The sequence below is a fragment of the Haliotis rubra genome, unplaced genomic scaffold (genome assembly GCF_003918875.1).
Source record: "Haliotis rubra isolate DU_JTF1 unplaced genomic scaffold, ASM391887v1 Scf75, whole genome shotgun sequence".
NCBI classification, from domain to species: domain Eukaryota; kingdom Metazoa; phylum Mollusca; class Gastropoda; order Lepetellida; family Haliotidae; genus Haliotis; species Haliotis rubra.
The window spans coordinates 1,762,899-1,778,822 of record NW_025767468.1 but is presented as its reverse complement, the minus strand read 5'-3'; the positions used below and the strand labels follow the sequence as shown (position 1 = coordinate 1,778,822).

At 40.0% G+C, this 15,924-nt stretch overlaps 1 protein-coding gene across 1 annotated transcript; it reads left to right on the top strand.

Annotated features, from left to right (window-relative positions):
* The first annotated feature begins 9,828 nt into the window (after window positions 1–9,828).
* On the top strand, window positions 9,829–13,774 carry LOC124260081. The gene is made up of 5 exons (XM_046694330.1): window positions 9,829–10,100; window positions 10,286–10,385; window positions 11,751–11,841; window positions 12,903–13,018; window positions 13,748–13,774. Exons 1-5 carry the CDS (start codon window positions 9,829–9,831, stop codon window positions 13,772–13,774), a joined length of 606 nt encoding a protein of 201 aa, XP_046550286.1.
* Window positions 13,775–15,924: the final 2,150 nt, after the last annotated feature.

Sequence of the window (15,924 nt, the reverse complement as noted above, 5' to 3'; positions counted from 1 at the left end):
AAAAAGCCCAGCAAGCTTTCATTACGAACACCAAAGAGATCATAGGCGATTCACATTAAACTGTTTCATCGAGGTCAACGCGACATAGGGTAATCACAATAGTGTCATAGTGGCACGTGGAGCTATTAAAGACGTAGCCAAGCTTTGGATGATGCAATCCCAGGATAGACCCGTTAAACCGACATATTTCAACCATGTCTCTGGTAGCTCAGTCGGTTGAGTAGTGCGGTTGTGAGGTATACATTCGGGGTTCGTATCCCGCTGGTGCATGAACTTTCACAAATAAGGCTTTGCAGAGGCTTTTGTTGGACTTGATCTCGGACTATCATTGTATATACTACTCAAGTGGGTGTAACAGAACAATGGTTTATGATGCCTATTTCCACCGTGTCAACTGCAACACACTACGATTAGGGAATTACTCAGTCAGTGTGTAAAGTCAATAGAGTTGTTTTATCCTTCCTACGCTGATTAAGAGTTAATCCTTAGCACTTGTTTCATTGGTTGGGGTATTCCCGCTCACCCAGCCCTATGTGGATTAATCCTATCTATTACGGATTAGAAAAGCAAGATTTATGGGTGTCCTCCCACTTCGCCAGTTTCATTGTCAAGCAATTGATTAAAGTTAATGGTGCAACAAAGGGGATTAGTAGGGGATGACAACTCACGCCAGTTCAAGACTTTGCCAATTTATTTCATTTTACAAAGTTTACAAAAATATATACGATTCATGTTATAAATAAAGTTACAGATATACAAAAATAAAGAAATTATACATATTTAACTTATAGTCACGTAATGTTTCTTTAACATTTCTATCATTTTAAGCAGATGATTAGTGTTATAAGTTACAGATAAATAAATGCTCCATATATAACTTATAATCATGTAATGTAAGGTTGATCAAATACAAACACAATACAAATATTTACAATCCCACTAAGTGGGAGACAGCTTAAGAAATTGATAATTGAAGCTGCAAATTATGAACACTTATTGACTAAAATTGTTTTGCAAGTGGTGAACACTGTTCATGGCTCAACACGCTCAGAAACTGGCAATAACCAGCCAGGCATGACCTTGCTAATTAGGGTGTTAATTATAATCCGATATTCGTTAACTGTGGTCGGATTAACTACTGGCAAAGTGGGAGTAAATCATGAAAATTGCTAATGGCGCAGATCGATGCTCATGCTGTTGATCACTGGATTGTCTGGTCCAGACTCGATTATTTACAGACCGCCGCCATATAGCTGGAATATTGCTGAGTGTGGCGTAAAACTAAACTCACTCATTCACTCATTTTTTTAATTATCGTTTTCCCGTAGTATCTTCCAATGTGAACGAGCGTCGTTTACTGATATTGGATCAAATTGATTTTGTAAGCAAACGTGTGTTTTTCAAAGTATACTTTCTAATAGTTTTCTTGTAACTACGACTGCAAATATAGCTACGACTACGAGCAGCGATATAGTGCTCCATGATCCTTTTTGGCTATACCCCTCAGAACTCAATTAGCCATTTAGAACTTTTTCATTGTCAAATTACTGGTTTGGGAAATACAGGAATTCTGTGAATCGAAGCGGAAAAACCTCTTCAGGAGTCGACTATAAAATTCTGACTAGGCAATCCAGTGACTGAGATCTCATGATACAGTTTCAGAGCAAGATACCATCTGTCACCTATTTCTTAAAAAATAGTAAATGGTTATCTTGTATGGATCATGTCACTTCAAGTAATAGGACATGTTCCTTCGATAACTTTAAAATTGAATTATCATCGAACTGGAAGTATTGGAAGTTTTGATCAATTCATTACAAAGGATATTTTCTTGGATTTAAGAATATTATTTGGGAAAATGACTCTCAAAATAGAGGAAACCTTTGCTCAAACAGTCAGAAAAACATAAATTTCCATGACTTAATTAGCTGAAAAAGGTGCAAGGTTCACATTATAAGAATTCAAACGTAAGACTATCTTAAACAACATAACAAACGTTTCCAGTGACTTATTTCAAGAATATATACTCAAATTACCAAGGACATTCTTTTATTTTACACCAGACCCTCGTCCATTGATATGCAGCTATGGAACATTTCAGGTATTTTAAGGCTGCTTCTTAAAAATTATGTCAAACATGGAACATCAGTGCTAAAAATAATCTTGACTATCTTGACACCATTTGGTGTAAAGGGGAAATAGATGTGAAAATAATGTGAAATGGATCACTGTAAATTAGTGTTGAACGTGTCCTGTCCTACCGTGGCACAGGCCATTCATAAAATGTGGTTAAAACTGGAAATATTTGTTGTCTGAAGCCGCACAATTGTTTTCTTCCCATTAGGCTTTGGCTTGTAAACAAATCAGACAATCAAGCGATGAATGAACCAGAAAATCCAGTTACATAATTGGAATTACGACTGTTCAGAGATTCTAGTGCTTGTAAGTAAAGTAAGTTTTAAGAAAACTAACCAAACGGTGATGCCTTTGGCAACATGCACCACAGAGTAACCCCCAAATATAACAATAAACTACGTACATGTATATTTCGAACGTTCAGTGTGATGTGTACAAGAAACGAACTACAGTGAGCAGAATATAATTCTACTTGTCCCTCAGTTGTTTTAAGAGTTATGTTATTTTAATGGGATTGTGCAATGGACACTGCTAGCATACAAGCAGGGGCAAATTTTGGTCAAAATCGGATGGATGGTTGCAGAGTTACTGGTGTTTAAAGTATATTTGAGGTCTGGAAATCGAAAAAACGCAACCAATTACACGTTCACGTTTTTGACATGCGAGCGGATCTCTGAAATACAGCCAAGGTTGCCGGGGTCCCGTACCTTAGAAATAGTTCCGGAGAAGAAATAAATCCCTCTTTAAAAGGCCGTGCCCCCGTTGTTCTTAGGTCTACAGTCAAAACAGGTACTGTTCTGGAATCTCCAGAACCCCAGTCATAAACTGCATACGTGATTCTGCTTTCGAAAGCACATCTTGGTACGTTTTGTGCACAATTTGCACAATGTATACTGGATATTAGTTATGGAAAGTTTGGAAGCTCTGGTCTCATCGTTCGAGCTCAGAACAGTTTGGGAACAAACTACTCAGAAAACTGTTAAAATATGTGACTAGAAACTTAAAAGAGCCATAGCCGTGTTGGGAATTCGGTTGCGCATCTGTTCAAGACATTTGGAAATTTTGGAACCATTAATTCTGGAGATATTTCCTGTTAAACTATGAACTTTTGGAATTAATTTTGAATTATCTGCCCTTTGCTATTGGGCCTTGAACCTTGAGATTTTTGCGGTAACAACTTCAGCACTGTGGGCACCTTGGTAATTGTGTTTGAAGCGATTCTGTGCACTGGTTTAGGAGCTATATATGTTTGGTGCAAAAACGGCGGAATGATAAATAATAATAATAATCCGAACAATTACAGCAGGTCTCCTTGTTTTGAGGCATGGAGCCCAAATTAATAAAATGATGTCTGTTTTGAATTGACTTCTGTTTCCTAAACTGTGTTCATGCTTGCAAGTACTTTTCACGTGCTATCTTACATTGATTTTCGAACCAGGGGCGATTTGCACGCTTTTTGCCTTGGATGGATGGTTTCATAGGGTGAAGGTCGAATATGTTTTGAGCTGAATGAATGAACATGTTGGATATGTCACCGGCAACCGTATTGATATCATTGCTGTATTTTATCTGTAAGTAACAATAACTTAGGCTTGGCCCTATTCATTTCATCATCTGTAGGGCGGTGTGGTACCCTAGTGGCTAATTCGCTCGTCACGCCGAAGACCCGGGTTCGATTCCCCACATGGGTACAATGTGTGAAGCCCATTTCTGGTGTCCCTCGCCGTGATATTGCTGCAATATTGCTACGAGTGGCGTAAAACCAAACTTATTCACTCTTCGTGTCATAAAGGTTATGGACGAGAACCAGTAGGCCTAGGTTTCCATTGTCGCACATAACATGTTTACTGTGATGTCTACGAATTGGGGTATCTTTGCGGAGGAGTGAGTGAGTGAGTGAGTGAGTGAGTTCAGTTTTACGCCGCACTCAGCAATATTCCAGCTATATGGCGGTGGTCTGTAAATAATCGAGTCTGGACCAGACAATCCAGTGATAAACAGCATGAGCATCGATCTGCGCAATTGGGAACCGATGACATGTGTCAACCAAGCCATCGAGCCTGGCCACCCGGAGGACTCGGATGTCGCCAAGGGTGAGTAATTGTGTGGCTTTCATCTAAGGCTGTTTCTCAGTGTTTTTCCCGTCTCCCGCCCTCCCTAAATTTCCATCCCGACGTGATTTGGATTGGTTGTTGTTTAACGCCGCACTCAGCAGTATTCCAACTCTATGGCAGCGGTCTGTAAATAATCAAGTCTGAGCCTGACAATCCAGTGACCAACAGCATGAGCATCGATCTACGCAAATGAGATACGATGACTTGTGTCAACTACTAAAAACTAGCAAACAAGGATAAGTTGGACCGGCGCAGAGAACGCGTTTACGAGAAGTAGGCGAAGCACGGCAATGAGCAAACGCATTTGGTTTCTGAAAGGTAGAGCACATGTAGGCTAGTGCACGTGCATTACATGACGGTGAAATTGATTCCACGCGCAGCTGCACACGCCTTGCTCTTAAGACTCTCACGTCGGTGTAGCAAGTCGCACTACACTTGATTGCGGACAATCTGGGCCCATTCGCTAACAGTGGCCAGCGCCAGTGGGCGGCACTTATACATGCTAATATGGGTCAGTTGTCAGGTCGGTGCACAACTTATCCTTGTTTGCAATTGCCAGTAAGTCAGCGAACCTGACCACCCGGTCCCGTTAGTCGCTTACGACTAGCATGGGTTACTGAAGACGTGAAATAAGTAAAGCTTTTCTAAACTCGGTGTTCCCCGCCTATGTGGAATTTTATGCCCCGATGAGATTAAGTAGAATACTCTTACCCTCCCACTCTCATAATAATACGGATCAGCTTGAACTTTCTTCATCTACATCGCTAAAAGATTGTTTCTTGAGCAAATAGACTGTTAACAAGGGGACCTAAAATGTAAAATTTCACAAAATAAGTATATGCAATTGGTGGATTTGTTATCTATCTATCTATCATTCTATCTATCGTTCTATTTATCTATCTATCGTTCTATCTATCTATCGTTCTATCCTATCCTTCTATGTATCGTTCTATCTATCTATCGTTTTATCGTTCTATCTATCTTATCCTTCTATCTATCGTTCTATCTATCTATCGTTCTATTTATCTATCTATCTATCGTTCTATTTATCTATCTATCGTACTGTCGGAAATGCTAGAAAAATGCTTTTTGACTTATATTTAAAATTCAGAGGTATTACAGTTACTTAAATAACAAATATCACTTCAAGAAACATCTACCTAATGTAGACCGAGGGAATAAATTTTGAGACATGCTCTAAAATGTGTTTTTACTGATGAAAATACCAAAAACTTAGAAAAATAAGGGGTAGTTGGACGTTATTTGAAACAAACATTAACTGCCTGTGTTACGTCATCAGCATGCACGGTATCGACAGGTGAAATTGACACCTGAGCACACGCTCGGGGCGAGGGGTCATCTCAATAGATGTTTTCTGCAAAATGTTGAATATGTGTACGTATAGTATACGTATCAGTTATGTAAGGGATCATTTGTGTATGTGTGTTTGTTTTGAAATAAACATACGAATTACTGTACATTGGAAAGAATCCTATCACTTGTGTTATCTTATCGACTGATTGTAGAAATGTGCAACGTTTTAATAAATGTTTTGCATGTCAACAGTATATTTCATTGAAAAATATGGATGTAATTCGGTCAGTTTAATCTAGTTGTGAACATTGGCCAAAGATTTAACGAAGTCACTGGTGTAGCTTCTTTAGAATATATATATTTTTCTTCTCATAAAGTTTGTAGACCGCCCGTCTAAGCACTCCCTTGTCAAAGTTGTCAAGGATGGTTTTACGTCCCGGTTTTGCATTTGAGACGGTCCCTGTCTTGTCTGATTTGTTTACAATATTGTAAACTTGTTGGTAAGACATGCCAACAGCTCTACAAGTTCTGTAATAAACCCTTTCTAAACTAATGAAAGGTTTACCTCTGTCTTTTTTAAGCAGAAAAAAACTATAAACCTTTGCAACAATCGACTGCAAATCGTTGGCCATAGTGGACGCTGTGATAAAGATGTGCATGCATGACGGGAAACTTATTTATCAAGACTTAACATTTATATTAATATTTCTTCAATAAAGAAAACGATACTTTAGTAAAGTAACACAAACATTCAACATTTATTTGTTTAGGATAAACGTTAATTCATATTTTTACACCACCTGTATTATTAGCATAAATGTAAAGACTATTTCAGATTTCTGTTGTTGAACTCTGAAAAAATCTTAAGTTGCTGTTTTGGTACCAAATTCTCTCCTGTAAACTGCCCTTTAAATGCATGGGAATGTTAAATCGATTGAAATAAAAATTAGGTAGACAATAGGCGAGTTGATATATTGACAACATAGTACATTTATCACCTTTATAAAGATATTAAGGCTAAAAAGCATTTTTCTAGCATTTCCGACAGTACATGCCGTGAACGGTGTTGCAATATGTTATGTGAACACGTTGTAAATACGGCACCTTCCTGAATGAACAACCCCACAACAGCAATTCATAAGCTACAGATCCGCAATGTAAATAATCTGATACTTGTTGTGTGGCTGCGACGCCTTTTTATATTAAATTACACAAAATATATTTTACTTGATTGGCAGTGGAGACAACAGGAACCATAATACTGACTGACTGAGTTTGGTTTTACGCCGCTTTTAGCAATATTCCAGCAACATCACGGCGGGGGACACCAGAAATGGGGAACCATAATAAGATCGGTGTAACTAGCGAAGAACAACAAAAAGCGATAATGCAAACATATCAAATTTGTTTTAATCTTCAATGGCATATATTGACAATTAACTCACCACATGAATAATGTCTCCGGTAGGTAGGCTATGATGTTATATTGAACAGTTGTATTTCCATTTATTATATACAAGCTCGGTCGGTATTGTTTTTCTCAGGCCAATAAAAACCGATATCGAGTCTTGTATAATATCAACGGGATAAAACAACGAGACAGTCACGTGTTTTTACGGAAATGTAGAAAGAGTTCCATTTACGTCTATTGCACTCTATTGGATTAAGGTCAGGGGACCTCGATGGCCAGTCCATGACGTTGATTCCAGCGTTTTGAAGGAAATTTCGTGTCAACATCGCGGTATGCGGCCGAGCATTATCACGCTGGAACTGTAGACCTGGGCCATGAGCCGCCATGAAAGGAACGAGTTCAGGGGTGAGCACCTGGTCGCGGTAAGCAGCAGCTGTGAGGTTTCCATGGATGAGCAGAAGTCGGGAACGGTTGTTCCCACAGAAAGCACCCCACACCATGCAACTTCCGCCCCCGGATCTGTCGACTTCCTGTACACAACATGCAATGTACATGTGCTTCGGTGATATTAAGAAACTTTGGAATCAAACAGGGATAGAGTTATCGTTCTTTTTAAAGTAGTTCTGATGTTCATGCGCCAATATGAAATCCTTCCAGATGGGCACGAGTCGCTATTCGGCTTGTCCCGGGATAACACGAGTTAGTCACGAATGAACATACGGAGGTTTCGGATTACGTCCCTTTGTACGCTCTCTCTTTAGAAAAGGCGAAGAAAGGTCGTTACGTCACCGGAAGGTGGGGCTGTTTCAAGGCCGTCGCTAATTTAAATATGCCGTCTCCATTCGTCACCACTCGCCCCTTCCCGTATCTTCCAAGAAGACTCGTCCCCCACTCGATACTTGTTATGTGCGAAAATACGACAAACCAATCAGAACGCGCGTAAATGAGCGCGATGCTTTGATAAAAATAATCCCGAGTACTTAAATCGTTTATGGCATTATGTCATTGTTTAAAGGATCATGAAAAATATACATCGTCATATTGAAAGTACAAAGAACGTAGCTAAAAGGATTTTGCTGCCTATTATAATTTTTTTAAATAAGAATCATGCGATTGACGGTGAGAGATTCAAATACACGCACGTGCGTTTGTTGACATCACTGCTCTCATGAGTCCAACTGAATGTATTTTTGATCTTGCGGGCTTGTTATGGAGATTGTACGTGCGCTTCGACAAATATTAGGAAATGTAATTATAATCGCTACGAGTTTCAAAACAATAATATCGTATTTGTATGTAACTAATCAACCTTAATCTTTAACATTGGGCTTATATTTCATAGCTCTGGGGATATTTTAGTTTGAGTGTTTTGCTCCTTCATATTATTTTTCAGCGAATTCATTTGAAATTCCACCAGGGGTGTGACAGTAAGGTTACACGAATGTTCAGTTTGAGAAATATTTTAAAGTCATTTTTGAGTATCTGCTTTGGGTTTGAATGTAGCTGATTGTTTTTTTTGTTTTTTTTTGTATATTCAACAAAACAATTCCCATTTGTGATAATTAAACCTTATTAAGAAAATTAACATAATTGAAAATATAAGGTGAACAGCTGGTAATAATTACATTAGAATATGTCTAACAAATATGTTTTCTCCTTCTTTTAGTTGTATCAAAGAGGTTGAATTATTAAAAATAAATAAGTAAACAAACCCCAAAAACAACAACCTAGCAATACAATGTACATGTGCTTCGGTGATATTAAGAAACTTTGGAATCAAACAGGGATAGAGTTATCGTTCTTTATAGCTAAAATACATGGAATTATCATGAAACGGCCCTCCCATTATCAGAAATTTGCGGGCCGCTGCAAATGATATTGGACCGCTCAACCTTAACGACGGGCCACTATCAGTTCTGTTGTCAAGTGACGTCATAGTGGGTGCGTGGGCTTACGGTTCATTCGACATTAATTGGCTTTCGACTGGCAGATATTCTGGGTCAAACAAGTCAAAGCAACCCGAATTCCCGCTTGAAATAGCGGTAATATTGGCTTTCTTGTTGGTGCTAACCTTAACAATTGCACTATTAAGGCTGTTGAAGGATCAAAACCGAACACTGACATAGTTTGACATGTTGCAGGCTATGGTCTTGTCAAAGGCCAAGGTCGAATATCGTCGCTTTCTGTTGTGACGTCACTTGAATTGTTCGATGACGTAATTGCATTCGGGCAGTCAACCCCGTCAGAAGTTGATTTGGGTAAACTTACAGTCAAATTCCTTCATTGTTTCCTTTTTCCTTTCAACACAAATTCCATGTAGTTTAGCAATAATAACGGTAATGCTATTTTTGAGGGCATTATCATTTGCAGAAGTCCTCGGTCTTTTTTCAACTGCCCTCCTTCGTCGGGCAGTTAATGGAAGACCTCGGGCTTCTGCAAATGATAATGCCCTCAAAAATAGCATTACCCTTATAGTAGTTCTGATGTTCATGCGCCAATATGAAATCCTTCCAGAGGGTCACGAGTCGCTATTCGGCTTGTCCCGGGATAACACGAGTTGGTCACGAATGATGCCGTCTCATCACTGTTGTGTTCCTGGTTGTACCGCATCGACGCGAAAGCAGCAAAAAGTTAACAAGTACCCATGGCTACAGGGGGTGACCTTTTTTCTCCTTCCCGAACAAGATCAGGGCATCCACTCTTCGGAGAAGATGGATTAAACTCGTCCGACGAGAGCCTGCATTGACAATTTTGGAGAGATGTACGGTAGTTGTTGACAACGAAACAGTGACGTTTCCCGTGGTTGTGTCGCCCAAACTGAAATCGTGGACTGATAAACTCTCTTCGCTTCCGATGTTCTGTCTAGCTGACATCCTAGTTTACTTGCTCGGGCATGCAAGTTGGAGTAAAGAGAGACTGAAGGGGTTCAGGAAGGAGAAGGGATATCGACTGCATGTCGATGGCCATGTCCTTACAGTTGAGCTTCATAGTTTGACACACGATCATATCTATGTACGAGCCCAGTGCACCCGTGAGACATCACAGTCTGAGAAGGCCTACTTAACCTGGTGTCTACTGGAGAAGGAAAATGCTTGTATTGTGTCAGCAGGATGTGAATGTACAGGGTAAGTGTTATTTTTATGTGTATTTTCCTACTAATTATTGAATTTCCTGTGTGTAGTCTACCCAGAATCAGTTGAATTATGTCAAGTGAAGTGTTACAAAAAAAACTTCAAAGCTATAATGTTTTTTCATCTTTTCCAAAATTCATAATATTTATTGAATAAGTTCTGTTTCATATTTTTTTCAGTGATGATGGTGCTTGTAAGCACGTTGTTGCCCTACTGTTCAGCATAGTGGACTGGTCTGACAGACATGTGGACAGGAGTACAGAGACCTGCAGATGTCAAGTGTGTTTGGGACAATGCTAGGAAAGAGTCTTTACCACTTAAACTAGCTGACATTATTACTTCACTACTCCGCACAGATAAAACTAATAATTATCGTCCAAGAAATGAATGTTGTTTTGATGTCCAGAATGCATTGCATGAATTAATTAAGGACACAGATTGTCAAATGAATGAAGTCTTGGATAATGAGCACAGTCAAGTTAGCATTTCACTTCCCAAAACTATGCTTGAATTTGGCCTAGTATATAAAACTTTGACAATTTCACCTCCCAGTTTCATTGATTATGTTAAGTTTAACACGACACACAGTGATTGTGAAGAAATTAATTCACTTTCTGAGGGTCAGTCAGATAATGAAAACTGGTTTAGGTATCGATGTGGTCGACTGACTTCATCTGTCTTTCCAAATGGGTTGATTTACAGTCAAAATAAAAGTGACAATTACATAGTAAAGCAAGTCATGTCTGAGTATAGAGGCCAATCTGCTGTTAGTAGTACTTGTGCTTCTTCAAGATTAGCACCAGCAATGTATGGAAAAGAGCGTGAAGTCCTTGCCCGTCAATTGTATGAATGTAAACAAAAAATAGACCATTTTGGCTTGAATGTTTATGTTCCAGGATTATTAGTAAATGAAAATATGCCTCATCTTGGTGCCAGCCCTGATGGTGTTGTACATTGTAAATGTTGTGGTAAGGGCCTTTTAGAAGTTAAATGTACTTACAAATACAAAAAATGCAGTATTGATGAAATTTGTTCTGAGAATTACAATGTGTATAATTAACATTGCTTACAATCGGCAAAGCTGGCGGGTCGGGGTGCACCGAAGTGTCCGGCCTTGTCAGTAGGTATTGAACTGTGAAACATTTCGAGTCGGGGGTCATCTCAAATTTTTATATATTTAAAAAAAATCTTTAATGCTTGCAAAGACACGGGGGTAGGTGCTGTGGGCATAGGTTGATGACAATTAATTCATATCCTCAGTCTTACTTCCGCCTAATTGTTGACATCCGCTAAGATTAGTGGTCCATTTGAGTTCGTTTACTGCGCTTAGATCTGACCAATAAGTTTCGAAATGAGTAGCTTTCAACATTTGGGGCGGTGGGGTAGCCTTGTGGTTAAAGCGTTCGCTCGTCAAGCGGAAGGCCCGGGTTCGATTGTTCACATGGGTCCAATGTGTGAAGCCCATTTCTTGTGTCCCCGGCCATGATGTTGCTTGAATATTGCTAAAAGCGGCGTAAAACCCAACCCAACTCACTCACTCACTTTCAACGTTTCAATGATGAAATGAAGCCACAAAACACTTTCCACATCCATAAGAAATGCATCACACATCCTATAGGGTACTCATCGCAAATGATGTTTCAGAACGTCCGATGCGCCCGATGGCTGACATGCCGAGTTAGTGGAGACCCCTTGGAGAGTACAGATGTTAGGTGTCTTGACAAGTGCCACATAGGTCAGTCTGTATGTCTATCTGTTTATCGGTCTGTCTGAATGTAAGTGTGTGGTTAGTGTTCTTTAATTGTTTGATGCGTGTCCTCATATCCCAGTGATATTGAGCGATGACCATTTATGTAACGTCGGCAATATTAATCTGGTACTTACAGGCGGGTCGTACATGTACAACTCTAGTCAGTCTCACAGTCCCCGAACCACATTGTTTTCCCTGCAGCTTAGCCCTCCCAGCAGTGCTAAAGCCCTAAATGAAGCAAGTCTAGATTTCCACAGGTTCAGGTTCTGAATCTCTGGTTTTCCTTGGGCTCCTTTTCAATTTAAATGAGTTTGTTTGTTACAATCAAAATGATATATTCAGGGCCTAAGCGTCAGTCTAGTACAACTCGAACATTTCTTAATTGGTCCATTCAACAACTACCAAAACATCACACCTGTCACAATCGAGGAACTCCACGTGTTAGCTGACAGATAATCCGCCATAGTACTGCAGCCTGCTCCAGCCTGCAGTTAAGTTCCAGCAGTTGGTTGTAGCACTCGATCACTCGATGGATGCTTTCGTTATCATTCTTGATGGTTCAACCTGTGAAGGTTTGGGTTAGAATTGGTCTTCAGCAACCCATGCTTGTCGGGTTGTCAGGCTCGCTGATTTGGTTGACACATGTCATCCGTATCGATAGACTCGATAATTTACAGACCGCCGCCATATAGCTGGAATATTTGCTGAGTGCGGCGTAAAACAACAACCAAACCAAACCTTGATGGGATCGACAAGGCAGCGCGTCCTGGGAGAAATCCCATTTGCTGCCCGAATTCCCTGTAGAGAGGGTAACCGTGCTTATGATGAGTCCAAACTGTGCCAGGAGCTCCCAACCACTCCGTAAAACAAAATACGGTCCTTTTGCTGCCCACGACTCGCTTCGCCAAAATGTAATTCTTAGAGAGAATGTTCACATAAAATGTCGACTATGTAGTGAAATCGCTGTGACTGTCCACATAATAATCAACCCAATGTGAAGCGTTTTGTGCGGGCTGGTGACCAACTGCAGTTTTGTATTATTTCAGCCCAAGCCCCGGATGTGTGCGCCGTTGGCGATCCCGCTGTTTACCTGACCGGAAGTAGGAAGGGTCAGCCGGTCAGGTGTACCACCAACAATGACTGTAGGAATGGAACAGAGTGTGTAACAGCTGGCTATTGCTGTCAGGCTGACTGTAAGTCTGTTTCATTTCGTCATTTAATGATGCGTTTAACGGTCTGATGTGTGGTGAAAAACTATGAATGTTTACTCTGGAGTCCAGGGGCGGTGGTGTAGTCTAGTGGTTAAAGCGTTCGCTCGTCACGCTGAAGTCCCGGGTTCGATTCCCCACATGGGTACAATGTGAGACGCCGTGATATAGGAGAGCAGAAGCGGATACAGCTTTTTAGAGAGAAAGGAGGGAGAGGGTGGGGGTGGGTTGCACACTCTTGAGAAGGGGGGGGGGCACACTTCAATTTTCACCTGTTTTCAATGGTCATTAAATAATCTTTCATGACAAAAGGGGGTTGCAAACACACACGCACGCACGCACGCACGCACGCACGCACGCACACACACACGGGTTTGGGTCCGAAATTGAATAAGTGGATACCACTGGGGCTAGGGAGCTTACTAAAATGCGGTTCTAGAAAGAGAGTATTTCCTCTTTTCAAATCATTATCCACTTCCGTTGATTGCGCTGCGTTCCGGATATCATCATTGCATTCTAACACGGATCTTAACGGGACTCAGGTTGTTTGAAATCTGGTTGGTTATTGATAGCAGTAAAAAGTAACATGTCAAAGTATGTACAGGTATTGCCAAACAAATCAGATTGTGTCTCATGGATTATATTATGATCCCCATTAGTGTCAGGTAATGATATTGTTTTAGGTGCTGTGTACATACGCCCAGAATTGAGTGAGTGAGTTTAGTTTTACGCCGCACTCGGCAATATTCCAGCTGTATGGCGGCGGTCTGTAAATATTCGAGTCTGGACCCGACAATCCAGTGATCAACAGCATCAGCATCGATCTACGCAAATGGGATACAATGACTTGTGTCAGTGACTTGACCACCCGATCCCGTTACTCGCCTCTTACGACATGTATGGTTTACTGAAGATTAGGGCTGTGCAATATTACCGGTAAACCGGTATATACCGGTACAGTATCTCGCGAAACGATTATCGCGATATGGTTCAGATTCTGCAATATATTGGATCATCCAGAGTTAGCTCCTTCTGAATTATCTGCCCTTGATTTCCATAGCAACAAAATGTGCTCTAAAAATGCCAAATATACTTTTGTTTCTTTTCTGATTTATGTAACATTGTACAAGTGGAAGTGTCTTTATAAGTGGCTCCAAAAGTGCCAAATATTCTACCAAATGCTTTAAATTTTGGGCTTTGAATGGTTTCATATGTGACGTTTGGGTGGAATTAAGTGGCCTCAAATGGACCAATGTTTTAAGAAAAGCAACAGTAATGGATATCAACTTCTTGTTGTGAATAACACAACGGTTTGGAGTGTATGCTTGCTCCTTCATCAGGTCATGAATATTCACAATAAAGAAGTTGACATCCATAAATCTTGCTTTTCTTATGCATTCCACTTTTAAATGCCCTTCAAAGATTTGACCAATCTTATATTTGGACTTATAAGTAGCTACTGGCTCTGAGTGACATAATTTTGGTTTTTTTGTTGTTGTTTTTATCAAAATGGGACATATGTTATCAATTTACGATAAAGGCCAAAATCTTATCAATTTTGTAGGACTGTATAATGACATTCTAGTCACGGATCTTAGTTATTGGAGGTCACATGAGATTTTAAAGATAAAAGTTCACCTAAATCATGTTTTTTGTTTCATTTTACAACAGTTCATGTTAACACATGTTTATATTGGAGTTGAATCTGAATGAATCACTGACATACAGTAACAATAATCACATGCTGCATTGTAGACTAAGGCTTAGTCTCTGAATATATATAATTTTGATAGTAACAAACAAACCCATTTATATTGATAAGGAGCCCTAGGGAGACCAGAGATTCAGAGACTAAGAACATCTGCATTGGGGCTACACGTGCTAGGGTCATTACCAATTAGAAGTCACATCATACAACCATCAGATAACGCTATAAGTGAAAGGCATATTGGCCCTCCTGTTAAGCCCTGTCCTATCTCCATGCTGTCATCACCTCATGTGGGCCAGTCAAGTGCCCCTACTGCCTAACATTTTCCTGTTGGGACACTTGAAGCCCACAATGTCACTTCGACACTGAACCTGAGGAAATCTAGACTTGCTTTATTTAGGGCTTTAGCACTGCAGAGAAAGCTTGGCAGTAGGGAAATTAATGTGGTTCAGGGACAGTGAGACAGACTAGCTGCATTGAAGTGCATTCTGTTGAAGCAAACAGCACTGACCATGAAAATCATGTTATACTATTACCTTTATCATTATGTTCGCAAAACTTTGATGTTACTTCGATGAAACATTCCACATTACGGCTCTATATCATTTATCTGTACACCACTGGCATACAGCCATACATAATGAGGGCAGGAAGCCTGAAGATATGGTGTAACAGCAAGTAAGAAGATGATGTCGCACACAGAGAGCTATTATGAATTTATGATGTACGCACTTGGACAGAAACCTTCCAGTCAATATATCACAATATCTCTTAGACTATTGCAATATATCGCAATATGAGAATCAGGGCAATATCCCGCCCTACTGAAGATCAATTCTAACCCGGACCTTCACGGGTCTATATTATTCCCCGCCAATGTGGAATTAAATCCCTGATGAGATTAAGTAGAATACTCTTACCCTGCCACTCTAATAAAAAATACAGGTCAGCTTGAACATTCTTCATCTACATTGTTAAAAAATAGACTGTTAACATGGGGATCTGAAATGTTTCACAAAATAAGTTATGCAATTGACCTACCTACCTACCCACCCACCAACCCCAAAGGATCCGAATATATACTGAGTCAAAAAAGAAACTTCACAAAATGTAATTTGAAAAATAATGGATAATCTTTCTCTGATGATACAT